The sequence below is a fragment of the Macrosteles quadrilineatus genome, unplaced genomic scaffold, assembly GCF_028750875.1.
Source record: "Macrosteles quadrilineatus isolate MER2022 unplaced genomic scaffold, UCM_ALF_1.0 Scaffold_3__2_contigs__length_128488019, whole genome shotgun sequence".
In the NCBI taxonomy this organism is placed as follows: Eukaryota; Metazoa; Arthropoda; class Insecta; order Hemiptera; family Cicadellidae; genus Macrosteles; species Macrosteles quadrilineatus.
In genome coordinates, this window is record NW_026542596.1 from 122,752,626 (window position 1) to 122,779,714 (window position 27,089).

The window sequence follows — 27,089 nt, forward strand, 5'->3', positions numbered from 1 at the left end:
AATCCGACAGAACACCGTCAAAGAACACTGCCTGACTTCTACTACACAGATATGATTCCATCAATGCAACTGCGCTATCACTAAAACCTAAAAATCTTAGTTTTCTAAACAACAATTGATGTGTCACAGTGTCAAAAGCCGCGGTGACGGAAACAACGTAATCTTTTTTACGCAATTGTGGCAAAATTATGAATATCTTCTCCGGTCTTTAAGACATTATCATCGTTTCCTGCGGTGATGGAAACGGTGACATCTTTTTCCGAGATCGCGAAAAAGTATTCAAAATCTTGAATATCTTCTTCGCTCTTGAGGTTATCATCGTCTCCAGCGGTCACAGAAAAAAAATTTTCCCCGATTGCGCTGAGCGATGACAGACGGAGCTTGGTACCCCCTGGACCTTGGTGCCCCCTGGATCTCGGTGCACCCCCGCACCGGGGGTGTTGCGGGGGTGTCATTTACGCCTCTGAGCCTGTAGGGGCAGAATCCCCTAAAACCCAAATATAAAATAAATAATTGTTGTATTATAAATAAAAAAAACTAAGAAACCAATAATCAATGTATCATAATACAGTAAACCTTTGATAGTTCGACACCCGATAGTTCGACACGGGCTGAGGCTACCCCACCCGTCTAAACATTGGTGATCGGTATTTTGACATGTACGCTGTTCAGTGACATTCTTTTGTTTACGCGGGTCTCCATTCTCCTCTATACTAAGCACATGTACACTCTCACATTTAATTTGAATTATTACTATACTGAAGAACATCACAAAATAACCTTACTAAAATTTTAGTCTTACAGAAGGAAGGCGATTAGAGCTCTGTTAAAATTTACTTCCAATCCCCATGCATGCAATTTAAGGAATTAACAGGTTCAGTCCCAGCCATCACACTCCCCTGTATGTAAAGCTTCTCACCACACAGGAGTGAGTGTGTTAAGTATATTTACAGTGGTAAATCTGTATATCTTTCAAACAATAATGTATGTAAATAACAATGAGGAGAACCAATTAAAATTAGAAAATTTCCACTGCTATGACACAAGAAATAAGAACAATTTGGTACTTAATCACCACAGAATTAGACTATATTAAAAACAACCTGTATATGCTGGAATAAAATTTGACAACAACTTACCAAATGAAGTTAAATTTCTAACAGATCTTAAAATTTTTAAAAAGGACATTAAAAAATTTCCTTTTAGACCATCCAGGATACTCTAGTGAATACTTTTTCAAGATAACATAGTCAATTTGGGAATCATTCTCAGACATGTCACTGACTTGATTATCCAAACTGATTGGGCTAAAGGGGGAAAACCCAAATATGTGTATATTTTACTTTTGTTACTAAATTAGATGATCAGTAAACCAACTTGTTTAATTTTGTCTAAATAATATTTTGTAATATTTTGACTTTTGGATTATATTTAGCAAATATGCACTGAGTATTGTAAATTCATATTTAGTTTTAGTCATAAGTTTTAGTCTTGATGCCATTCACAAAAAAATGTATAGCCTATATTGAATAAAGTGAATTTTAATCTTGAATCCACACCCCTCCACAATTGCGGTCCATTGTATTTTCATTAAATCATTTAATTACTTAATCTATTCCTACCTAATCTATTTGACTCTACCAAATCAACAAATTAATTGTCTTTGAGTAAATACTGGTTTACTTAAGTATTTTCCAGCTATGAATGAAATGAAAAAATATCTTTATTCATATGGCGTCACTAGGCTTAAAACTAAATCAAACTAACCTACAATTCATCGAAACCAAAGTGTTTTATCAGTTAAGAAATGTTTAAGTTTTTTTTTTATTTGGAAATTTGGAAAGCTATATGGAAGGTTCGGCCTTATATAAACATTAAATATAGGAACACTAAGTATAGGAGGACTTATTGATGGTACTGTAGTACAAAAAGCTAGTCTGATTCCAAAGTAGAGGTAAGCTTATAGCTAAGGGAGTATGTTTTATCAAATAACTTCTTGATCAGCGTTGTACGTCTATAATATTATGGTACAATACCTCGTCAAGTAATCCAATTGTTGATTGAGGTCAACAACCTACATATATGTTTCGCCGTAAATACGGCATCGTCAGGGTTACAAAAACGAAGACATCGATGTCACACGCACACAATAAATACACGAATACGAACATTTAATTACGGAAAGTAAACATTTAATTGACATTGATAGGCATATCACACGCACACGAAACGGACGGTCCCGACACAGGTAGTAGACTGCAGTGTCAGACTCCTTCCTCGTTGTTGTCCATGTAATCAGTAGGACAAAGGTCAGGTGGCCGGTTATTTTGGTGAATTAGCACATTGAAAATAGAGTGTAACTGGAACTCTGCAGTTTTTCGTTGAGGATATGGGGGCGGTGTTGTCGTGGTATAATTTGTAAATTTCAAATTCCTCTAACGTGTTTAGTTTTACTACCTTTCCTGCATTTATGTAGCACCTCAAGACAGTCAGAAATCTCACTCATGTTATGGTTTAGGTCGATTAAATGCTGGGCAAACGCTGAATTTTGTTTGATTGGACGTGGTTTGGGTCTGTGTTTGTTGTAGCAAGTAGCGAACACACGACCTGTTTGCCCAACATATTGGCTCGGACAATCTTGGCATTTGATTTTGTAAACACCTGTCATTTCCATTTTATCTCTTGATCGGTCCATTTGAGACAGGGTGTTACGAGTAGGGTTTGTAGTTTTGAATTCGATTCCCTGCCTACGAAGCTCTTTGGATAGGCAATTTTGTAGTGTATGGGAATTCAATACATACGTACTTCTTACGTTTGTCCTTTTGTTATAAGTTTGTCTACAAGCCCGCTATTATAGCCGTTGGATATATCATAATATTATAGTCATATAAAGTAATCCACGGGCCATCAACAAGGAATTTAATTTTAAGCGTTGTACGTGTTATTAAATTTACGGAAAGTAAATAAAGAAACCTCTTATAACACTTAAAACATATATTTACACTTATATATATAAATAAATATATATAAGACCTTTCTTTTATTTACTTTCTGTATGTTTTATCACCCATCTCTTTGTTGCAGATATACTATGGAGTGTGTGTCACAGTCTGTGTAACAGCATCTTGGGTTGGAGCCACTCATGCTATCAAGTACCTTTACTTCCAGCGTTCTTACCCCATCTCTGCCAACTCCTCCAGCATACATCAGCAGCCTGTGAGTTCAATATTAAATGTGACTGTGTTTTGTTGTTGTTTTTTTTTTATTGTTTTAAACATTTCTTTTAGAGATGGGTCGCAGAATTAGTGATTGGCAGCATTTGAACCTGAGAACAGCGATCTACTATGTTACATGTATCAATGCGATGTAACCTACTATAGACCAGCTTGCTCCACATTGTTACATGAATGGAAAGATCATGTTAGCAAAGTTATAAAATATGCAGAATTAATTTCATAACTTCAAAACATAACATCAAAACGAAAAAGTAAATCGGTCCTGGGTCCAGGTCTTACCATGAGACCTACGGTAATAGCTTATTCCCTATAATATAGGAAATACATACATACATACATGGAATACATATTATGGGAAATTCGCTAAAACGGTGTTTTATTAATTCAGCATAAATTATCTAATGTAATTATGTTTCCAGATGATGATTTATGACGCCCCTTTTTTCACCACATGGTTTTGCACCAACTGGACAGTTCTGTTCTTTCCCCTCTACATGCTGTGCCATTTGGCCACCAATCGATGCAAGGGAGGAGATGTCTTGGCTGAGAGTGTACGCAACTTCCGTGAGAAAGGATTTACCGCTGGTAAGCACTTTCTGGCTAATTTCAAATGTAGGATCATAGATTCAGGCCAGAAACAAGGTTGAACTCTTGTATAGTCATAATTATTACCAATAAATTAAGAGTGATATTTATATCTAAAGATTAAAAACAATATAACATTTTATAAACTTTTGAGATGAATGTGTCATTTTATATTGTGTAGGTGAATGAAAATAATATAATATAGCTAACAGTATGGCGTCAAATGCTGTGTACAAGCTACCTCGTACTAAAAAGTGTCGAGTCCATGCCCTAAGCCAGATATTTTACACCAGTGCAGAAGCTGAGTTTGCTTTACGGAGTTCACACTAAATGAGTCTAGAGGAAGCCCAAATTAATAATAAATTAGTGACTATTTGACTCATACTATTGGAAGTAGACTTTGGGCCGGTGCAAGGTGTTTTTTACTGGACTTCTGAGAGTAATTTTAGCACCCTTGATATTAACCCACTCCTATCTATATATTAATCCTCATTTAAATGAATACATTTGATTATACACCAAAAATATAAAATTGAACAAAGATTAGAAGTAAATCAGGTAGACCAATACATATTTTTTGTCTGTCTATATAAGAGTAACTTATAATATATTTACATAATACGCTGTATGCAAATTTTGTTCCCAATACATTTCTTTAAGATCCAACCTCACTTATTTTACATTAAATTTATCTATGTAGATGTCCAGATGTGCAAACTGGTTTTAGTTTTTTTTATTTAAGCCGTAAAACTCCAGTAAAAAGAAACTTGTAAATTAGTTTTCGTCATACTACAGCAAAACGAGCCATTATGCGTTGCGGGTCTATAGTGGCTCTTTGGCCTATGGAGTAAAAAGCCTTTTTAGTCCCTATGGAGTTAAAGATGCTATCGTTTTGAGGGCACCTCTGCACTTTTCAACTGTTGGATTTAAAAAATACCAAATAATGCTGTTGGTTGAGTTGGGTGTTGACGATTGACTCAACTCTCAACCATTTAAAAAATAACAACCTTAACTGTGAAACAACTAACTATGTGCTACTAAAAGGCCATATATTGAGGAACATGAGGCACAGCCTTTAGAAATAGTTTTCCAAGCTTTAGCTGTACTATAAAAAATAATCAAAAACATGGTGCCAATAGCTAGTGGGTGCCAATAATACCTGCCATTACCCTACATAACCAAATGTTTCTAAACTCAGAAAAATACACTGGCCTTAGATAAAAAATTTTTTCACCACACTATGATGTTTTTAGCTGTTTTACATACGTCAATTGGTGGCTGAAAGTTACGTTTTGCTGGCCATACCAGCTGTCATCGTCATTTGGGGACCAAGCAGGTTTTTACACCCCTAGGGCCGCAAAGTCAGCTGTCCGCTTACTTTCTTAAAACATGAATGCATATGAAATACTCAACTGAATTGTTTTATCGTCACCGCTGCCTGGCAACCATTTATTATTATTTTTGCTGATTCCTCAAATTATTTCTTCACATAACCTTAGTTGTAGTTGTGTTGACTATCAGTGTGCATTATTATTGTGGGGAATATTGGTAATAGGGTATAGTGTGGTGAAAAATAGCGTTCGCACCACTGACCAAAATGGTTTTGCAGCTCTCGATCGTTTTAAGTTCTCGACTTCGTCTCGAACTTAAAAACTATCTCGAGCCGGCAACACCTCATTTTCGGCCCTAGGTACGAAATATACTATTATATCTACTCTTATAATAATTCAGTTTTAATAGGTATATTTGTGTATCTTTGCTGCACATGAGAGAAATGTTTATGCAAGCACAAGCTGCAGGCGATTTTGAAAAGTTTCTTGAGTGTAGCAAAGGCACTCTGCGCTCGCGCTACACATTATATTTTCCCACAGTTACTATCCTACTAATCCTACTAATATTATAAATGAGAAAGTTTGGATGTATGGATGTATGGATGTATGGATGTATGTTTGTGACAAGTGAACGCGAAAAATACTGGTCGGATTGGGCTGAAATTTGGCATGATGATAGTTCACATTCCCGATTAACATATAGGCATATTCTTATTTCAAAAATCCTTTCGGGCTCCGCCCCAGTGGCTCTGGAGTTTCCCATGTTAACCTTATGAGAAATGGAATTATTGAATCTTAACAGCTGTTTCAATTAAACAAGTTGGTTCTGTTCTATGATGTTCAATAGCATTAAAGTTACAAGGATTACCAACAGGGTGCAGCACTATTATTTCTTTTACATTTATTTATGACAACAGCTAATTTGCAACCAAAAGGTGAGTGAGCGTAGCGAACGAACTTCAACCTGGAGGCGAGTTAGCGTAGCGAACGAGCTAACCTGAAGGCAAATGAGCGCAGCGAACGAGTCCAACCTAAAGGTGAGTGAGCGTAGCGAACAAACTTCAACCAGGACGTGATTGAGCCATGCGAACGAGATAATCTTGAAAATTAAGAAGTTAAACGGGGCAAAGCCCGCGGGTTACAGCTAGTATTATAAATGAGAAAGTTTGGATGTATGGATGTATGTTTGTGACAAGTAAATGCGAAAAATACTGGTCGGATTGGGCTGAAATTTGGTATGATGATAGCTCACATTCCCGATTAACATATAGACGCATTCTTATCTCAAAAGTCCTTTCGGGCTCCGCCCCAGTGGCTCTGGAGTTTCCCATGTTAATTATATAAGTAATCATATTTAAAAGAAATAAAAGAATTTTGTCAGCTGTTTCAACTACACAAGTTGGTTCTATGATATTGAATAGCATTAAAAAGTTACAAGGGTTACCAACAGGGTGCAGTACTATTATTTTTGTACATTTATGAAAACATCTCTCCTATAAAGGCCAAAAAGGTTAAATTTTGTTTTTAAAAGGCTTATGTGTAACTATTTAATCAACAGATGTAAAGATCAAAATGTTTCTATTTTGTGTTCTCTTCCCGTTGCAAAGCACGGGTACAACAGCTAGTAAAGCATAAGTTGAGAAGAAAGTAAGGGAAATAAAGAATAGGTAGTTTTTAAGAAAAAAAGATGTTTCTTCAAATCTAACGATTTCATCAATAAAAACAATTATCGCCCTTTATCTCTGCTTAGTGTCTTCGCAAAAATAATCGAAAAAATAGTAAAGGATCAAATGGTTTCCTATCTTCAAACAAATGGCATTCTCAGCAAGCGTCAGTACCTATGAGTTTTGTAGAGATAAAAATATTTCAGATGCTTTGTTTGATATAAATAAAGAACTTAATCGTTCTATCTCTGATAAATATCACCCAATGTTAATATTCCTTGACCTTAAAAAAGCTTTTGATTCTGTTGATCGTGCAAAATTATTAATTAAAATGGAATTATTGGGAATAAGAGGTACCACTCTTAACTGGTTTAAAAGTTATCTTTCTAACAGAATACAGTATGTTTCTATATGTGGTGTGAATAGCAGTAGAATGCCTGTAGACTACGGGGTGGTCCAAGGTTCAACTCTCGGGCCAATGTTATTCTTATTATATATAAATAACATCTCAAAACTAAGGTAAAATGTTTTTATTTGCTGACAAAACCTTAATTTTCCTTCAGGGAAAGACTTGGCCCGAGGTCCGAGATAAGGCTATGCATGATCTTATGATTGTAAAACGATGGTTGAATCAAAACATACTTTCGCTAAATGTATCTAAGACCAAATTTATGCCAATTTCTATAAGTAAAAGTACTGAATTTAATTTAACTAATTTAATTATTCATAATTGTAATGACTATTGAAGTACTACTTAAATGCAAACGATACCCGACTGACGCTCTGAGGAATTGTCCATTCTCACTATTCTACAGTTATTCATCAAAAGCCTATTAATAAACATCTTTAAAAATCACACTAATATATTTCAAGGAATAACTCACTCCCACAGTACCCGTTACTCCTCACGAGTAGGTATCTCATCACTTCAGATAAACTATACTTTTTCTAAAACAAACTCTTTCTATATTTCTAATGTTCTCCATCGAAATATCTGTAAATATTTTACCAATGATAATCTTTTTGAATTACCATCAATTAATGTTTTCAAACTAAGAATCAAACAATTTCTCTTCAGGCTTGGTATAGATGAGGCCGACGTTATCATCACAGTTGATTACCGGCGCGTTTGACCTTACCCTTGCCCCTTCTATCCTGATCCAGCATTAATCCTAGTAGTCTAGTCCCCACCTGTTCAAAACTGTATTCATTGAGCGGAGCGAGCGAAGCGAGCGTAGCTCTTTGGGATCAACTTCAATGCAACAAATAGAGCAACATCACTCAATAACAGCTGAACGCATTTCAGCCAAACTTAACAAAATTACTTAGACTAATAGTGAGATGGTTTTTAAACAAGCAAATTTCAATTAGATAATACTAATGCAATTTAAAACGAACTTAAAATTTCCAATTTTTAACATTAGGCTTATGGGACTAAAGTAGCCATATGACAGTTTTTTGTTTACAAGAAAAATGTAAACAAGAGAATCATAAGGTATTTCTTAACTTTCTAGACTTTTCTTTTAAACGTTTTTAAACCATTCCTATGATTTTAATAAACAAGAAAATTCCGTTAAAAAATTTTTTCAAGGCGCGGAATTCACTGAAAATTGAGAAAATATACGGAACTACTTTCTCAATGCGCGGAGCATAAACAAGGAGCGGAGGGATACGGACCGCGGTGACTACTTACTTGGGAACCTATTTGTGTTGTCAGCTGATTAGAATTTAGAAACAGCCAATGTTAGAAATAATAATCTAATAAGCGATATATCGAACCGCATCGAAATCGATATTTAATCCGATAATACCTCACAGGTTATATTATGTTGAATTACATCGACGGTGCAGTAAGTTATTACACTTATTAATAAAACGCAGATTGAACACTGATCTAATTTCGGCATGTGGGGAAGGTAGTTCGGGGTTTATGAGTATTCGTGGTTTATGAGTATTAGTGTTTTGAAGTGAGGTTAGATTAGGAAGGTAAAGTGTAGGTTATAGGTAGGTGATCGGGTTGTTTATTTGTGTTGCACCATATAATTTTTATCTTTTGGAATAGTTGGTTAAACGGGGAAACGATTACAAAAATGCTTGCATTATGGTATTAACAAGCCATCTACGGTGTTCTAGCATTGTCTTTATATAAAGTCAATGATTCTAGAAAATTACTACATAAAAACCAAATGAAAAGAACATTTGGATTTGGACCTTTGACCATAGCAAAACTAACATGTAATTTATGAAATGTGAAAAGTTGTACCTATATCATTAAATAATATTCTGTAATAATTATAATTGTTCGGCAAATCCTCATTTTAATGGCTCGGCTGAAAATGGAATCTGCATTTTGTGAAACAGTAATTTGGTAACTATTCAGTACAGTAATTTCAAATGTTGATAACAGTAGCCTATCTGTATAAATACTGTTATTTGATTGCCAAGCCACGGGCTATACATACGTCCAGTTACAACCATAATCATAAGTAAATAAATTAATTACCTAGGCTTATAGAAGTCCACTTTTAACCACGGTATGGATCAAGGCTGGTCAAGGCTTGTCCAGAAGTAGGCTACTAATTTCTAATTATATTATCTACATTGTATATTTAAGGAATGTCTTCCCTTCTTATTATTATTCTGTTTTCACCTAAATCAGCTGAATGCGATGTTTACTTATATCTTATGTTTAGGCCTACATTTCAGCCATTTTATGTTGCACGGTTGAATTTAAATGTCAAATTTCCCCTCCTGTTGTTATACTTTAATACTCGTTTTTTTTATAGTTACTGTTTTTTTATACTTAAATACTTTAACCGATTGTAAGGGTGAAAAATGTAGCCCAATGTTTTTTTGTTGTAGGCTACAGTTGCATTTGAATGTTAAATTACCTTTCTCTTTTTTATACTTTACTTTTTGGATGTTAATATCAGATTCCAACTACTGTAATATTTTCATGGTCAAAACTACCATAATGCACTTCTGGAAGAGGTATCTGAATAACAAGATGTAGTAAAACAAATTTGAATTATTATAATTTTAATCAATAAAACCAGCATTAGTACATCTATTGACCTTTTTACATTTAATTACTTATACAAATATCAAATCACGTTTGTTCCGCTCAACTGGCTTTCACCTCTCTGAAAGCAACCCTAGTTCTAGTTCTTATTCAATTTTTACTGAATTCATATAAATCTCCTTTCTAAACTAATAACTTTTTAAGTAACAGTTTACATTCCTTTATTAACCGTTTTTATAGACAATAATTCCATATGACTTGGTTACTATAAATATTAAATAGCAACCCAGCAGACGCACAGGCAGCACTTGCCTATGTCTGCTGTATTTCATATAATCGATTGAATTAATTTATACAAAAATTTTCTTTTTTATACTTAGTCTTAGTTTTATTTTGTGAGTATATTTTGTATTAAAAAGTATGTTTTGTTTTCTGTATATATTATGTGGAAATAAACACATTTCATTCATTCTTTTTTGTTTGCTTACGTATGTCTTACATTAGTGTGTAATTTTGTTTTACTCACGCGAAAGCTTATGTTTTATGGCAATGAAAGGTGATTTTATGTTATTTGTATCATTCAGAATTTCAACATGTTAAAAATAACTAAATGGTGAAATTTTCTCCATTATTTAACTGTCATCTGATGTATCATTATCATTATCATGTACATTATTACATTATTTTTATTTTTATATAATTTTAACTATAGAATGTAAGATGACCAACTATGTAGGTATTTATTATAATTTTGACAATGTCACCTGTTTTGTAGCTATGCTATGTATAGACGTTTTGTGACAATAAAGTTTGATTTGATTCGATTACATTATCTAATGTAGGTTCTACCATAGACTAACCTACACAAGTAGACTTCTCATCCCATTGTAAATTTTGAAGCTCGTTTTTCATGTCTAGTTCATATACGCCACACTGGGCGCTAGTGTCGACGAAATTTTGTTTCTATTATTTTAGGGTTAATTTCTTGATTTGTGCTTTACTGTTTGGTTAAATAACTAGGGGACAATTTATTGTTTATGATTAGATCGTATTATTTGGTTAAACGAGGTTTTAAATGACTGTATTAACGGGAAACAAATTGTAAACAAGACTGTATTAACGGGAAACAAATTGTAAACAAAACACGACCTCTACGTAAACCGTACAGAACTAACAATAAAATTGTCTTCAGCTGTCCCATTAGGATGAGAAATCTACTAAGGGAGTATGTTTTATCTATGGTTCTACTGTACTCTCCAATAAGAGATGTGAACACGCTGTTGATAATCAATGTTTCAGGTCGGTTTCTGACAAGATGCAGTTTCTTCTGCTTGCTATGGGTGGCCACCAACTACATGTATATACGCTCTCTGCGCATATTACTGGCTACCGACGTCATGGCTTTGTTTGCTACCAATGTTTCCTGTGTCTACCTCCTTTCTTGGGTCATTCTTCATGAACAGTTTGTAGGAGTCAGGGTGAGTGGTTCTGCTAATGTTCATAATGTTGCACTTTCAGAGGTCCCATAATAGAACCTAATGAGCAACGGCATCTGGATTCAGTAACAATCTCGCTTGGAATCGAACCAGCCATGTCAGATTTGAAGGCGAGCACTAAACCACTCTGCTACTCAGTAGAGGAGGTTTTTATGGAAATAGGTTTCAACTGTACAAACATAGAAATTTAGTCTTTGGGCTTGGAGATATTAAATAAACAACAACCACAAAGCCATTCACTAATAATTTGTACCCGTTTAAGACCTTGGAGATTAGTTATAGACTTTTATTTACTCAAAACATTCTTTTACATGCACATGCAATATATGGGTATGGGGGAGCAATACATTAGAACCGGTGTTATATGACTAGAGCAGAGTAACAATACATATTCATTACAAGTTGGGAAAGCTAGTCATAAATTCAAACTAGTTAGAAGTTATTAGTTAGTTAAAAAAACTAACTAATAGAAAATAAAGTTAGTTTTTGGAGAAGTTAATAATTATTAAACATTGTCACATTACCTTATTAAAACTATTATACTTAACTATCACTAAAATTTAACAATCAAGAAACACTTAGAAAGCTTAAAGCATGCACACTCACTATGGGACACGTTCAGGGAAAATAAGTAAAATTAAATGTAGGCAGACAGTTGTAATTACCAACACAAGTCAACGTTTTAAAACTGTCAAGTCAATGAACAGCAGTGTCTTTTTCTCGGAAGGAAGGGCAGTAGGATGTAAACATACCATAAAACACTGTCACCAGCCAGGTCAGGCCCACTCAAGGTCATAGACCTTCCCCTCTTTCCTCATCTGCAATACAATGCTCCAATTGCAGACATAATTGTGTAACAAAACATGAAAGTTGAAAGTATAGAGTAAACAAATATATTTCTTTGTTCAAAAACAGAAAAACTGTTACAGATTATTTTCAAAGAAATTAATTCACAGTAGGCCTAGTTTGTCTCTTGTAAGTAGTTTATTTGATCTCAAAGACTAAATCTTATTTGTATTCACAAGTGTCATTATGATCAAATACCTGTGCTATTCATTGTGCTTTCTGTCAAATTTAACATTCAGTTATTTTTTAGTGCAATTTAAGTATGTTAATTACCATAGTTTATTAGTTAACTGTATTGTATTTCAATACATTTTCCTATTCTACAGGGTTGGCTGCAGAAATAATGTTTTGGGTAGGCCTGACAAGGATCAAGAAGGAGTTTGATCGGGGGACGAAAGGTTTGAGGGGCTTCCCAGTAAAAAGGGGGGAATTTTAAAATTTAAATGAAAATTTAAATGCCTTTCTTTACACATAATTACATTTCTTTATTCATTTGTAATTTTGGAATTTTCTATCCCCTGGGCCTACCCTCTGCAGCCGCCCCTGCTATTCAATAGTATTTTGTTGATTAACTGCGATTTTACGTATCCAGGAAGCCTCAATCCTACTTTATCCCTTTAATCGGGTGTTGAGTATCACAGGTTAAAACCACAGATAACTACAGTTAACCACAGATAACCACAGATATCTGTGGTTTTTACCACAGATAAAATTACTCACACTTGTAAGAAATTGAACATCAACTGAAGACAATGTTTTGAGATGACAAATCAGAAATCACCAAACAAACATTCCCACTTCCCACCCCTTGGTGTTGTTAGTAGCTGCCACCGCCCCCACCCCCCCGTGGTCCCACGGCATACCAAATTCCAAAGCAACTGGACTTTCACTCAGTCCGTTTAGTTGAAACCAAGTCTTTGCCAACTCAAAAACTTCGGCAGCCTTTTCCTGACTAAAACTGGAGTAGATCCTCTGGCAACAATTGTTATATTGTCAGCAAACATTAGGACGCTTCCAATAATGACTATGCCACAACCCGGTATCTGAATATTTGGTTATTGTTCAGTTTCCAGAACTCACCTAAAACGTACTTAAAACGTTCTTAAACTGTTCTTTTGCATCAATACTTTGTTTATGTCGGCAAAATCCAAAAGAGATAGTAACATACTTTTTACTACAGTTACCTGACAAAACGGGCTTTCTTGTACTGATTATAGAGCATGCAAAGTAGCTAATTTTTGCATTTACTTACTTTTGCCGCCACACTCATTTTAAATTTTGCCACACTCTAGTATTCCAACCAAACAACACAAAACAGTGTGCTTTTATTAGGCATGTGATACGTAAACGCTTATAAAATAAGTTGGAAAAATACTTAAAGACACTACGACTACGATCAGCTGTTTCAGTGTTTCCCATATTGTTCAACGCTTGGATTTAACCTAACCTAAAACGTAGTGTTTGAAAGACTAATTATTTCTATGCTTTATAGTAACTGTAGGGAAAATATAATGTTTAACACGAGCGCAAAGTGCCTTTGCTGCACTCTAGAAACTTTCCTTAATTGCCTGCAGCTCGTGCGTAAGCATTTCTCTCATGTGCAGCAAAGTGCCACTTCGCACACTGGTTACACAAATAACTATTTGCTTGGTAAAACATTCTTTTTGAGTGGTAAACAATTTAATGATGCATTTTAAAACTTGTGATGTAGTAATCTATCCTTACTTTTGTTTCTTGTTTTTAAATAATATAAAAGTTTACTTTTTCTGGAAAATTTTGTTTTGTGCTATGATCTTAATGTAGATATATTGAAAAAAATCCGCGATTTTTAAACAAGTTTTCACATTCTGTACGGTTAGTAAGGATTTAAACTCTGTAGACACTCACTACAGTATAACGCCATACTGAGATGGACTCAGTGTATCCAGTAAACTGTGATAAAAGGTTAGATAAAAGTGACTAGTGTACCTGTTGCTTGAATTCAAGCAATTGCGAAATATTACAGGCGTTATTTTAAAACAAATTACTGTCATAATTACTTTAAAAGAGTAGACTCAAAGATTATGGAAATTCTCATGATGTACATAACAGTTTGATATAAACAAAAGTTCTTGTAAATATCTTACAATTTTTCAGAAAAGCTGATCTTGTTTTTTAGTGTTTTTACAAATGTTTCCCACTCATAGCCGCATTATGTTGTCCATAATAACGATTATAAATTCAACCAAAAAAAAATTTATTTATATTTCTTCTACTTGGCGGTGTTCTATGACTTTCCTATGTTTCCATAGTTTGCAAATACCAATCACCAATAAGTACCAACCCTCCCTATTTGTAAATCAGCTCTTTCAATGAATGCTCAAGAAATGCAGCACAGTATTAATTCAGTTTTCTTTTTAGTATATCAAATTGTCCAGGCTTTCTCGGTTTTTTTTTATTGTAATATTTACACCAATCCAAATAAATATTTAATTTCAACCAAGTAAGTAAATGTTTGTAGCACACGTTTCCTTAAATTGCAACTAAAATATTAACAGCAATTACATTATCCAGCTGATCATAATGTAAACAAATATGTTATTCATAAGGATAACATGGGAACTTTAAAAGCCACTGGGGCAGAGCCCAAGGGACTTTCTCAAAAATGTAAGGCCAGTTTGCAAATCTACACACCTTGACAAACATTTTGGTATATAATATGTGGGGTTAAATCTTAAAATAAAAAAGCCTTATTGTTTACAAAGTTTCATGTAGCGTATTAATAATATAGATTACTGTGAGGCACTTGATTGTTTTCACAGATAGTTGCTGTGATCTTGTGTGACACAGGGGTTGCATTACTGGCCTACATGGATGGCATCACTGGCAGTCCGACACTCAGTGGGGTTGTGTTAGCAGCATCTGCAGCTGCCTGCTCCGCAGTTTACAAGGTAGGCCTACATTGCTTCAGGCTAGTAAACATCCATAAACACCTCTTTTTACCACACAAGACATACTTGGTCACAATAGCTGATAGCTCCTCTCCGCTGGCGGATTCCGCACTGCTACTGCTCTCAGACCAGTATGATTAATCAATCCACCATGCGGAACCGTATATTCCGGACATGTAAACGGACGTCAGTGGAACCGGACAAAGGGAACTCCATTGAACCAGTGTCGTAATTCCGCAGTGGAAAATTTCGCACCCCACGGCGGAAATTCCGCAGACTGTGGAACCATAGCTTTACCTTACTGCTTGCTGTCACTGAACTGTTATGATCAGTATATCCCAACCTGTGGTACGTTATGAAGCATTAATTAACTAACAATAAAAAATCATTGACATCTGGGTTCTGTGTTGAATTTTCAAAAAAGCATTCCTTCGAGTTGCTAAATGCTAAAATGTTATCTTTCACAGTTTATATCGACAAGGTTTTAAGGTGACAGTTTACAAAATGTGAGGGAAATTAGCTAATTATATTACAGTTATATCTTTGACTGACACCTTTTCCTACAACATCACTTTATTGAAGGTACTGTTCAAGAAAGTCATCGGCGACGCCAGCTATGGACAGGTGTCATTGTTTTTCTCCATCATCGGTCTGCTGAACGCTTCCCTTCTGTGGCCTTTGTGTCTTACCCTATACTTCACAGGGATGGAGACCCTCTATTGGGACCGACTTCCCTGGCCTGCTCTACTGGCTGCTAGCATTCTATCTCTGGGTTTGTCATTAACTTTACAATAACTGTTATTCTTGTACATAATAGCAATTAATTCTCTACAGGTGTACAACAACTTTATATGCCACTAAAAATAAAGCCGTTTCATTAGTTTCTTTAACGCTCCCTACAATGGTGTATCTGACAGCCAAATAAAACTGGCCATAATATAAACTAAATTAAGTTGTGTACTGGTGAAATTACTATTAATCACTATTGGTCAAGTGATCCTTATGACCTTGAAAGGCGACCGGTTTTGATCCTCATGGGATCATCTTCAGGCGGACTTTACCATTGTCTTTTAGTTCTTGTGAACACGTTGTTTTTTTAGGTTTTTAGTTTTCAGTTATTGGCCATTTTTTGTGTTTTGTGTTAAGTCATTTAAGTGTTGTAAAACTGTAAATCTCAATGTTTTTTAAAAAAACTACTTGTTTGGAAGAACAAAAAGACGATGACGACATCCGCCTGAAGATGATCCCGTGAGGATCGAAACTGGTCGCCTTTCAAGGTCATAAGGATCACTTGACAGCAGGTAATTTCACCAGTACAGGTGACCAGTGATTCGGAGGCTTAACTCAAACAAAATGATAAATTAAGTTTACAATCTCAAATAATATGTGTTTAGAAAATACCAACCGTTATAGGCTTCCCCCTGACAAGAATGTCGGTGGGTTGTTTATGTGTAGCTCTTTTCGTGTAGCTCAAATATTATTCAATGTTCAATTAAATGTTAAAATAATCAGCTACAAAAATATTTGAATTCCGACCCACCCACTAAAAGTGTAAAGATACTAGTCAAGCACCAATATAAAACTGTCCATGTTGTAGAGTAAAATAAGTTCAACATTAAGACCAGGGTTTGGGCCATTCTTCTCTTAGGTACAAAATACCCTCGCCGCAGCAAACCTGCACACTAAGCGAATTTCCATTTGCCTGAATTGATATTCAATTAAATCTATTTAAATATATACAATTAAATCTATTTAAATAACTTTAGGTTAAACTAGTACCCAGGTTTGCTGTTACAGGGAGGCTAATGAAGTGTGTTTTTAGTAAAATATTAATAGCTTAAAATAAATAAATTTGCCAAGTTTGATCAAAATATATCCATAAACAAGCAAACTACAACATTTTACAATATTCTCCATAAAAATAACATGGGGATTTTAAATTTAAAATTTTTTGAATTTTCTCCGTAACCAATAACAACACAAAACACTTCAATATATTTAATTATTTGTCTTTTTAAGCTCTTTAAAATGGTCTAGAGAGAAATTGGGAAATTTTGTGTTTTGATGGTCAAAAATTAGAAAAACTATTTTTTTTACCCCATAAAACTGTAAAACAGCGTTCCCATCATTTGTCCGGTTTAGTGACTGTAGTATTTCCATTTGTTTCAGTGGCAAATCTTCTGGGCAACTTCAGTGTGGCTGTGACTTATGACCTGTTCATCACCTTGGGGCTTATCACTGCTGTGCCTGTATCTGCTGGTAAACATTAAACAACTAATGTTTTAGTATTTATTATAAATCAAGGAGAATATCAGTTTAATGAACAACTAGGGGCAAGTCCCTAAAAAGCTCAAAATGTAAAACAGCTTATTTTAATATTCAAACAAACTAAGAATCTATATATTAATTCCGTAAGCCGATTCTTTGCGTCAAAATTGTGGGCGACTGGAAAGTCGTAGAATGACGGGAGAGGGCTCAAATTAAAGGTCTCGATCCCGTAAAAAAGGTCTCGAATCCATTTTTTGTTATCAAGTTTTATTTATGAAATATTGAAATTTTTTTGTTAAAATGTTAATATTTCAAAATCAAAATATGAAAATGAAAAATGGATCATGGAGTTGGGTTCAGCTTAAAAAAGTAATCCGAAATGATGGGTCACAATGCCCCTTTAATATTTAAAATAATTTATCACATTTCAAAATGGCGGATCCAAGATGGCTGCCGAAAAAAATAATGAAAAAGAAAGTCGGTCCCTGGTCCAGGTCTTACCATGAGTAGGCCTACTATGGTAATAGCTTATTCCCTACTAGCTGTGTGCCCGTTCTACGCACGGGGATCTTATCATAGTCAGTTAAAACCTTCTTATATAAAGCACAGCAGTTGGTTTGCATACTTTCAGATATGCTGACAAAACTATTCCTTCGCAAATACAGTATCTGACAGTTTCAAGCCAAAACTAATGCTTCGCAATTAAATGTCACCCGGATCTTGTTGGTCCATATGTTATATCCAATGACTAAATAAACGGTATCAGCATTCTGACACATACTTTCTCCCATAAGTTTGTCAACAACCTTTATCATTGTGTAAGCGGTGAGAGTAAATATACGGAAATGGGATTTGTACAATTTTGTTCAGAATTTAAAATGGTTAAAAGTATTTAAGGTGTACTACCTCAACCTCTTAATTTAACACTTTATTCGGGTTGACATTTTCATTATCAAGGCGCTCTTGTCCTTTCCGTGAAACATTGAGAAACAAGGACATTAATGCGTTACCATCATACATACACACAAAAATACCAAACTTAATTAGGGAATCTGCTACGCTTTAAGCATAAAAAGGTACATATAAAATTAGTACTTGAAATCTTTATTAATGCCATAACATTTGATCATAACAATTTATATTTGCTTGGACCGGAGATGACTCGAAATTCTGTTGAAATGCTATCTGAATCGGTTTGCTATATGAAATGAAGTACAGTAGGCCTACTATAGACGATTTAGATTGGTAATTTGTAATAAAAATTACCAAAATAGGCCACGAACTATTGATACATAAACAACGTTCAAAGTGTTTGAACAATTCATGATGGTTTGCTGAATAAATGTTTTACTAAAATGCGTTATAGTTTTCTTAGCATAACATTTTGGAATCCAGACAGAAAGAGCAAAAATTATACAGTTAAGACATCAATTAAATTGAATAGGCCTACTCCTGTAATAAATAAGGTGCAACACCAACGATAACTAATTTGTAAATTACTGTGATGTGTTGGTACGTAAAAATGATTCTTGCTGCTACTAAAGGTTAAAAGGAAAAGAACCAGTACCGTACCAAAAACCAACGTTTACAGTTAAGAACTGTAGTACAGCCGACCAATTATATGCGTTAATCAAGGTTATTGATCTCTTGGTTTTGGATTTTCTCGTAAAAAGTTATCGGCAATCAAAGTTTTTTCCCATTAATTGCTTTATTTGTACACAACTCTTAATGTAAACTTATCGGTGTCAGTTTGAAAAAAAACCTTATACAACATAACTTTCTGTTATTTAATAGATTACGTATTCTCTAAACAATGGTTGCTGGTATATATATTAACATTATAAGGAAATGTGACAAAAATCACACAACGTTGGGTTTTTGGACGTTTATAATTTTATTTCTTAAGTACCTAGGTAGGCCGTGTATTCTATGGAAAAGTACCGGTATCAAGGATCGTTTTCGAAAGGGTTGTTATAAAAAATTGGGTAAGCATACGTGCCACACGTACCCAAGAGAAGGGCTATGGGCCTATTGGCTGTATGGTCCAGCGATTGCATCACACGGTGAGTAGGAACTATTGACTTTATATAGTCAATGGTAGGAACAGAAAGTGACACATTGGAAAATCGAGTTCAGCATCATCCGTAAACCTCTGTTACAATCACCCACTGCAGTTGTAATTTTTTGCTTTACACTTTACACAACCGCCATTGAAGAGCCGTCAATGAGTGGAACATTGTTTCTAAGCTATTGGCGACGGTCATTAGTAAATTTAAGTTTCCCAGCCGTATACAACACTGATTCAATCTTGATTAAATGTATTCTTTCTGGTTATCAAAACTCCAAAACAATTTTATACACATATTTCTGGTTCCTGACCTGGATGATGCCTAGTTATTTAATTTACGGTTACACTATATTATTCCACTTGCGATTAATTAAATCCTTTATTATGTAATAAAAACGTTTTTAATCTCACTTGGATGGGATTTGCCTTCAAAACGTGATCGGAAATGGTTGTGGTGTTTGTAAACAACATTTGTAAACATTTCAGTGACAGCTAGAAAAAATAATCTTGATCCGAACAGCTGTTCGTTGTTTTATAGATGATTATGTGATACAAATTGGAAGAAAACTTGACAAAAATCGCACAAAACTGCATTTTTGAACGGCCGTAATTTTAATTACAAAGTAGTGAGACCATATTTTAATGGCTAAAGACACTCTCGCCAATCCAGTGAATACATTAAAATGACTTGGGTCTTGATAGGTACTCTCGTTTTCCTGGAGAAGATTGCGTAAAATGCCATCTTGAGTGTGTCAGACAGACAGACAGACAGACAGACAGAAATTTAGATGAGACTTGTTTCGGCTTCTTTAATGTATAAAACGTAAAAATAACCTAAAAATGTATGATTCTGAGCAATGTACAGACAAAACTCTAATTTTATTTATATAGATATGGGAAGTTCGCTAAAATGTGAAAAATGAATACTTAGTTCTACAAAGTTTTGTGGCAATATTTTCAAAGCTAACATTGCAATGTTGTGTTCAGCACTGGATGTAGTCCTTTATGGCGCTCACTTCTATGGAATGAAGCTGGCCGGGATGGTTCTCATATCCATTGGCTTCTTTCTAGTTATGTTCCCCGAAAATTGGCCAGACTATATAACTCGACTTCTCAGGTATGTAAACCAATGAAGTGTATAGTAATTATTAATTCTCTCAATAACACCACTTCTAGGAAATGAAGGACACTATTTCCAATGTATGCTGCTATTTTTATACAATTTAAACAACAAGTACAAGGATGCTTAGAGGATTCAAAAATTGTTTACAGATATATTTTAATATTTTTTTACTATCAAATTCTCCCTTTACACATGGTTTTTATTCTGAGTTTTAAGGTTAATATTTTTATTTAGCAATCCAAAGTCGGAGTTTACATGGGATCTATTACATTAAAATATTTTTTTTGAACAGTGTATAGTTTTGACAGTATCCTACACTTTTTCACAATTAAATTTATGAAACACTTTGTCAACTTATGTTTCTAGTTCACATAAATAAGTTGATGGTGGTTTATTACAGAAATATCATTCTATTGAGCCATAGTGCGAGGTGAGTAGTCTACTGAGTCCTTGGGCATGAGGCATGGGCATGATTTTTGTTGTCATGCTATGCATTTTGCACTACTGTGACACATGTTCAAATGAAGCATACCGCATGTTCAACTTACACAGAAGATTTACAAATCAATATTTGATGTGCTAGACAACATATTTTTTATTCAACTACAGAGATGACTGAGATGAGCTTTGTACTTTTTAAAATTTAGCTCTAAATTTTTGTATAGTCATCAGATACCAGCGAATTAGAACCCACAATCAAATCATCAGATCTTATATATTTTTCGATTTAAAGACAGGCTTAAATGAAAATTTTCAAACACCTTCAACATTTACAACAAATGCAATAGACAAAAGTCAACAAAAATTTATCTATTACATAAACCGCCTATGTTTTAGGCAAAATAAAACAAGTCAAAATAGGCTATATGTATTACTACAACATTGTTCTAACTCACATTATTAGGTACAATACTCAACTCATAAAACTAACATCTGCCTGGTATGAGGCGGATAGTGTTTATGTATTTTGTTATTTTGTTTAACAAGTTTGATACACTTAGCTTGGATATGAACTTGGAGAATATCGGGGGTCAGAGGGTATTTAAGTTTTCACAAAGTCTTATTTTGTATTTTATGTCAATTTTATATTCTTAAACGATATAGATAGAAAGATGAAACAACAGACATTTTCTCAGTAGATGTTTGTTAGAAGAGCCCTGTAGATAAGCAGTTACTCTGTGAAAGTAGAACTTTTTGCTAGACAGTAGACTTTCTTAAACTATCACTTTACAAATTATTCTCTTGAACCGATTACACTTACTATCTTTATCAATTCCTGGCTTCAACTTAGAAAATAACTCTTCCATTCTATGTAGAATCAAGATATTATCAATTATTCTATTTATCATGTATTTTTTTTTAATTTTGTTAAAAAGTATCTAAAATACCAATAGTCCAGGTAAATTATACAAAAGAAGGCTGTGCTTAACGAATAAAGGTGGAAAGTGGTTTAATACCTTTTTTGGGTCCAGAATAAGAGTCCTGTAAGTTTGCGGCCGATTCTGTTTTCTGCTTAAGTTTTGGAAGTCGAAAAAAAAAATTTGTTGCACTTTTCCAGGTTTTTGCTTCAACTCCTAAATGACACATCCTACAGAAATTTTTGGCCAGTTGTTTCTTTGAGCTCAGTAAATTATACCTTGATTGGTGTTAAATACACCGAAATCGAATAAGCCGTTTAGCTGCAGGAGCTCTTAAAAGTTGGGCTATTTTAACCATCATGGCTAGATATGACCGTTGTTCTAGTAAGTGCTCATTGGAGCAATATCTTCTTGACTTATATAGGCTTATCTCCGTCAGTAGTCCAAAATTGTGTTCTATTTCAACTAATGTTGTTCAAAGCTTACATGTTTCGTTGCAATGCAACATCGTCGGAGCTGCAGTCTACCTACAACCGCTGCCGTGCCGTGTCATGATAGCGCTATCGTGTTATTTCGTGTTTAAATGTTTCGTGTTCCGTGTTTTGTTATATGTTTAAATTATTTGATGTTTTTGACAAAAAGCTCCGACGATGTTGCATTGCAACGAAACATGTAAGCTTTGAACAACATTAGTTGAAATAGAACACAATTTTGGACTACTGATGGAGGTAAGCCTATATAAGTCATTATTCGTAGTCCAGGGGCTATCAGAATGAATAATATGAATATCTTCTTGTCGAGGGGGATCTTGTGGAAGGGAAATCAATAATGGGACTCTAACCTGATGGATCGCTGTCATGCCCATTGCAGTGGAAGGTTTGCATCAAAACCATCAAAATGAGGGCAATGTTTAGATCACCTCTTCAATATCTCATCAGCATCTTGACACGAAAAACTCCAGGGAACAGAGGGATGTTAACGATTTGCATAAACTCAGCAAATGGTATCAGTGCCATCGCCGATTTACTGAAATGAGTTTCCTGATGTCCATCAGCACAAGAGTTATCGCAAATTATAGTATCAACTGCTACAAAGCATATAAAAGGGCACAGCTTAACCTTAATTATATGAAATGCCGTTGAAAGGCCGTTTTAAACAGTGTAGAAAAAACCATGTAGTGACCTTACAAGCTGTGAAGACAACAGCAAAGTTCAATGAAGAATCTGCCCCTATCAGTCTGGAAACAATTTTACACCGCATCCCAGTCCACATGAAATCCAAGCCTCAGCTTGAATCATACTTTGTATTCGAAATAGCTCCGTACCCAAGCGACTGCATGATGTGGAAGAGCATAAATCTGAACTGTTCAATCTGTTTACTCCAATCAAAGTGGATCTTCCGTGGTGTTTTGATGGATTACTCCTGACAAAGTTGCGACAGCAGGCGTTGACTCAATGAAAACCCTTTAAACGGGTGAGAGCAGCAAATCTGAAGTGAGGTATGACCTCTTCCAGAGGTTGCTGTAAAAACTAATTTTGACTTGGCAATCTTGCCTCCTACAGAAGGGGCTGCTCCTCAGCACTCCTTTAAAGCTTATTTACAAGTCCAGCTTTGGATTAGTAATACACTAAATCCAGAGAGATTGAGATAGAAAATTACCACTAATGGGTTGGCTACTATCACCTCAACTAATCCACCCGCTTCACAAGAACTTCTCAACTTCATGCACCTAACTCACCTAACAAGCACATGTAAAAAATCAAGCTACTGCGGCTAAACGGCTCAGCTCATTCTACAATAGACATCTTGCACCAATCAACGCATAATTTACAGCGCTTAACCCTTTGAGAGCCGAGGTTTTTTTTTTAAAGAACTGTCTCTTGAGTGCCGGTGTTTTTAATAAGTAGTAACCCTTGAGTGCCGGGCTCACATTGGCAGTTTTGCAGTATTTTATTAAAAACCTTATACAGTAGAGTCCCGTTAGTCCGAAATGGTTGGGACCGGGCCCATTTCGGATTACCGAATATTTCGGATTAAACATTTTTTTTTTTTGAAATTTTTTTTATTTTTTGAAATTTTTTTGTCTTATTCTTACTACTTTTTTTTGGACGCAGGCACGAGCCCGGGATTGTTTTTCACATTACTTAAGGCTAGACCTATTGGCTGCAGCATTATCACTTAGTAAAATCCATTTGTGATTTGGCGGACGAAAATGTAAAATGTTACGGGAATAACAAAAATGGTGAAATATTAATCTACTAAAATACTCTACAAAAAAAGTCTATCTCGCCCAGCCGCTACAGAATTCTTTGACGAGGTACAGCTAACTGTGTAAAAAGTAAAAAAAAAAAATTCAAAAACTTTCCAAAAAACTTCAAAAATTTCGAAAAGAATTTCAAAAAATTTCGAAAAAAAATTCAAAAAATTTTGAAAAAAATTCAGAAAATGTAAAAAAAAATTTTTTATTACAAAAAATTTAAAAAATATATTTTTTTGTTTCGGATTAAGCGGACTTTCGGATTACCAAAGTTCGGATTATCGGGACTCCACTGTATCTTTTTTCAATATTAAGATAAAAGCCTAAATATTTTTTTGTTTTATAACTTACAGTATGGTACAAGTAAATAAAACATAAAACTGTAAAAAAAATGTTAGGGAAAAGGTATATCAATAAATACACTTCCTGCACTAGGTTGAATCTATTCAAACTACAAAAATGTCACTGAAGGTGTTCCCTAGGGTTCAATAATATGGGTCCGTTGTTGTTTCTTATTTATATTGATGATCTCTTGAAACAAACTCTTAATTCAAAATTGGTAATATATGCTGATGATACTACTGCAGTATTAAAAAATAGACCCTGACATTAAAAAAATTGAATTTAAAAATGATCTTGATCTTAAGACTGAATGGTTTCTGGCCAATAATCTTAAACGCAACAGAAATAAAACATATTGCGTAAACTTCCATTCTAACAGCATAAAAAGTAGACAGATTGACTATATAACCCAAGAAGAAGGCATATTAAGTCAAATTCAATCTTGCAACCTTTTGGGAATAAAATCAGACTCAGCTTTATCATGGTCTGATCATATAAAAATTGGAATCAAAGCTTAATGCAGCATTTCACTTAACTTTAGTGCTTTCTAAAAATAATAGATGAAAAAACTCAGATAATGGTATACTTTGCATACGTGCACTCTAACATGGCTATGGTATTGCGACTATTGAGTTCTGGGGAATTGCCACAGATAGTAAAATACTATTTAAAATACAAAAGAGTGTTTAAAAGGATGAAGATTTTACCTGTGCCCTTGTAGTATATATTCAACACTTTAATCTTTGTCAAAAAACATTTTTCTATTTTTGAAGGAAAAAAACTAACTCCCAATTCAGCTTTTAGGCCCATGAGCTCTGTTTTGCAATACCCCATACATAAATCTGCTGCTTATGAAAAGAGCACTTTTTATATGGGTCTCAAACTATATAATAAGCTTCCTTTATCACTGAAAGAGGTGGGAAAGAGGAGAGAGGAATCATTTAAAAAGTTCCGATTACACTTACTGTCTTACCTGTTAGTTAGACAACTGTTTTTACAGCATTGAGGAATTTTTATCAGTCTGATTGTAGTAGACATAACTTATTGGCATTGACATAACTTTGTAAATTTTGCTAATAACCTAACTTGTTTTATACTAGTTGTTTTTATTCTATACTAGTACACAATGTATCTTTTGACAATTTACATGCAAGCCTTCATGCAGAAGTACTCCTTGGGCGTTGTGTGTTGTATTTTTAATAAATAAATAAATATCTTATGTACATAATTTTTTTAGATTATAAATTGTGGTTCGTATATAAAATCTAGTGCTCCATTATTTTTTCAAAAGTACAATCAATAATTAGCAACACATACAAATTTGTGGACCTTACTTCAACCACATAAAAATTTACATTTAAAACAAAACAAAAAAAAACGCAAATCCAGTAAATTTTACTGTTAGTTACATCTCAATAAAAATTTTAACTAATTTTTATTTCAAAGGATAAATATTGTTATTATGAGTTATCCGAATGAATTGTCATACAAAATCTGAAATTAGTTCACTTGGACCTAAAATAAATGTTTACTTACATAAATGAAGTAAGGGTGTGCATCGATACTTTGGAATCCACACATATCATTCCATTGTCACTGACAAAAACACTAAATAAAGTTAAACATATCTATGTAAATGCTTGAAAAGTAACACAATTTATTTACACAATTTTACTATTTAAAGATTAGTTTACAGCACTTCACAGCCAGACATTACGCGGCACTCCAGTGCTGCACCTGACACATACAGTACGTGACCTTTTCTTCACTTCTGGGGGGTTGAACCTCAACAGGTTCTACAAAGCTTTTTTGACTTATTAGGAAGATTTCTCAAACCGAACCCTTGTTGTGGACCATCACCCCCACCTTGCTCATGTGCTGGAGTACACTTTGTTGCAAGCCATTGTTTCGACAAGTTATCAATCACTAACACTGTATTTGCAAAGCACTTTTCGGACGAAAGATGCACAACTATATATCATCGCAAAGCACTTTTTGGACAAAACGTGCACAACAATATAGTGTTGCAGGGCACTCAAAGGGTTAAAGGAACATCTGAACAACAATTTCTGTAGGATGAATCATTTTTTAAATGTAAGAAAAAATTCCAAAAAGAGCAAAATTTGTGTTGTTATTCGGCTCCCAAAACTCAAGCAGACTACAGAATCAATGGCAAACTCACAGGACTCTTATTTGAGACCCCCAAAAGGTCTTAAAAAACTTTCCAGCTTTACAAGAATGTTTGGGAAGCATATGTCTAATTTGCCTGGGCTACAACTATAAGGGCTGTTCGAAAAGTAACCTCCGTTTCTCTATAATAAAAAAAAAAAAAACAGAAATAGAAATAACATTTAATTTACATCCTTAAACTGCGTCTTTCACCTACTTTTCATGCAGAAGGGCGATGCCAAATGACAAAAGACAGCGGCGTTTGTTTTGAACCGCCGGTCTTAGGTTCTTCAGAGTTTCAATGTACATCACTGAACATTGAAACTCGCATCCGTTCGCATTGATTGTTGCACCACGTTCCATAAATTCAACCAGCATCCCTTTGAAGTCCCAA

The 27,089-nt window shown here is 34.5% G+C and overlaps 1 protein-coding gene across 6 annotated transcripts in view; it reads left to right on the plus strand.

Moving 5' to 3' along the window:
• The window catches only part of LOC128988958 (putative thiamine transporter SLC35F3), a 69,924-nt gene that overhangs the window by 15,186 nt on the left and 27,649 nt on the right, over positions 1-27,089 (plus strand). For 4 of the 6 annotated variants that reach the window (XM_054410760.1, XM_054410763.1, XM_054410758.1 and 1 more), the window contains exons 4-11: positions 3,085-3,216; positions 3,656-3,821; positions 11,138-11,316; positions 14,982-15,110; positions 15,693-15,882; positions 17,280-17,369; positions 20,434-20,563; positions 20,970-20,999. In XM_054410760.1, the coding sequence (XP_054266735.1) occupies positions 3,085-3,216; positions 3,656-3,821; positions 11,138-11,316; positions 14,982-15,110; positions 15,693-15,882; positions 17,280-17,369; positions 20,434-20,563; positions 20,970-20,999 (1,046 nt within the window). The remainder of the gene's footprint in view (positions 1-3,084; positions 3,217-3,655; positions 3,822-11,137; positions 11,317-14,981; positions 15,111-15,692; positions 15,883-17,279; positions 17,370-20,433; positions 20,564-20,969; positions 21,000-27,089) is intronic. The other 2 variants (XM_054410764.1, XM_054410762.1) reach the window with 1 other exon arrangement.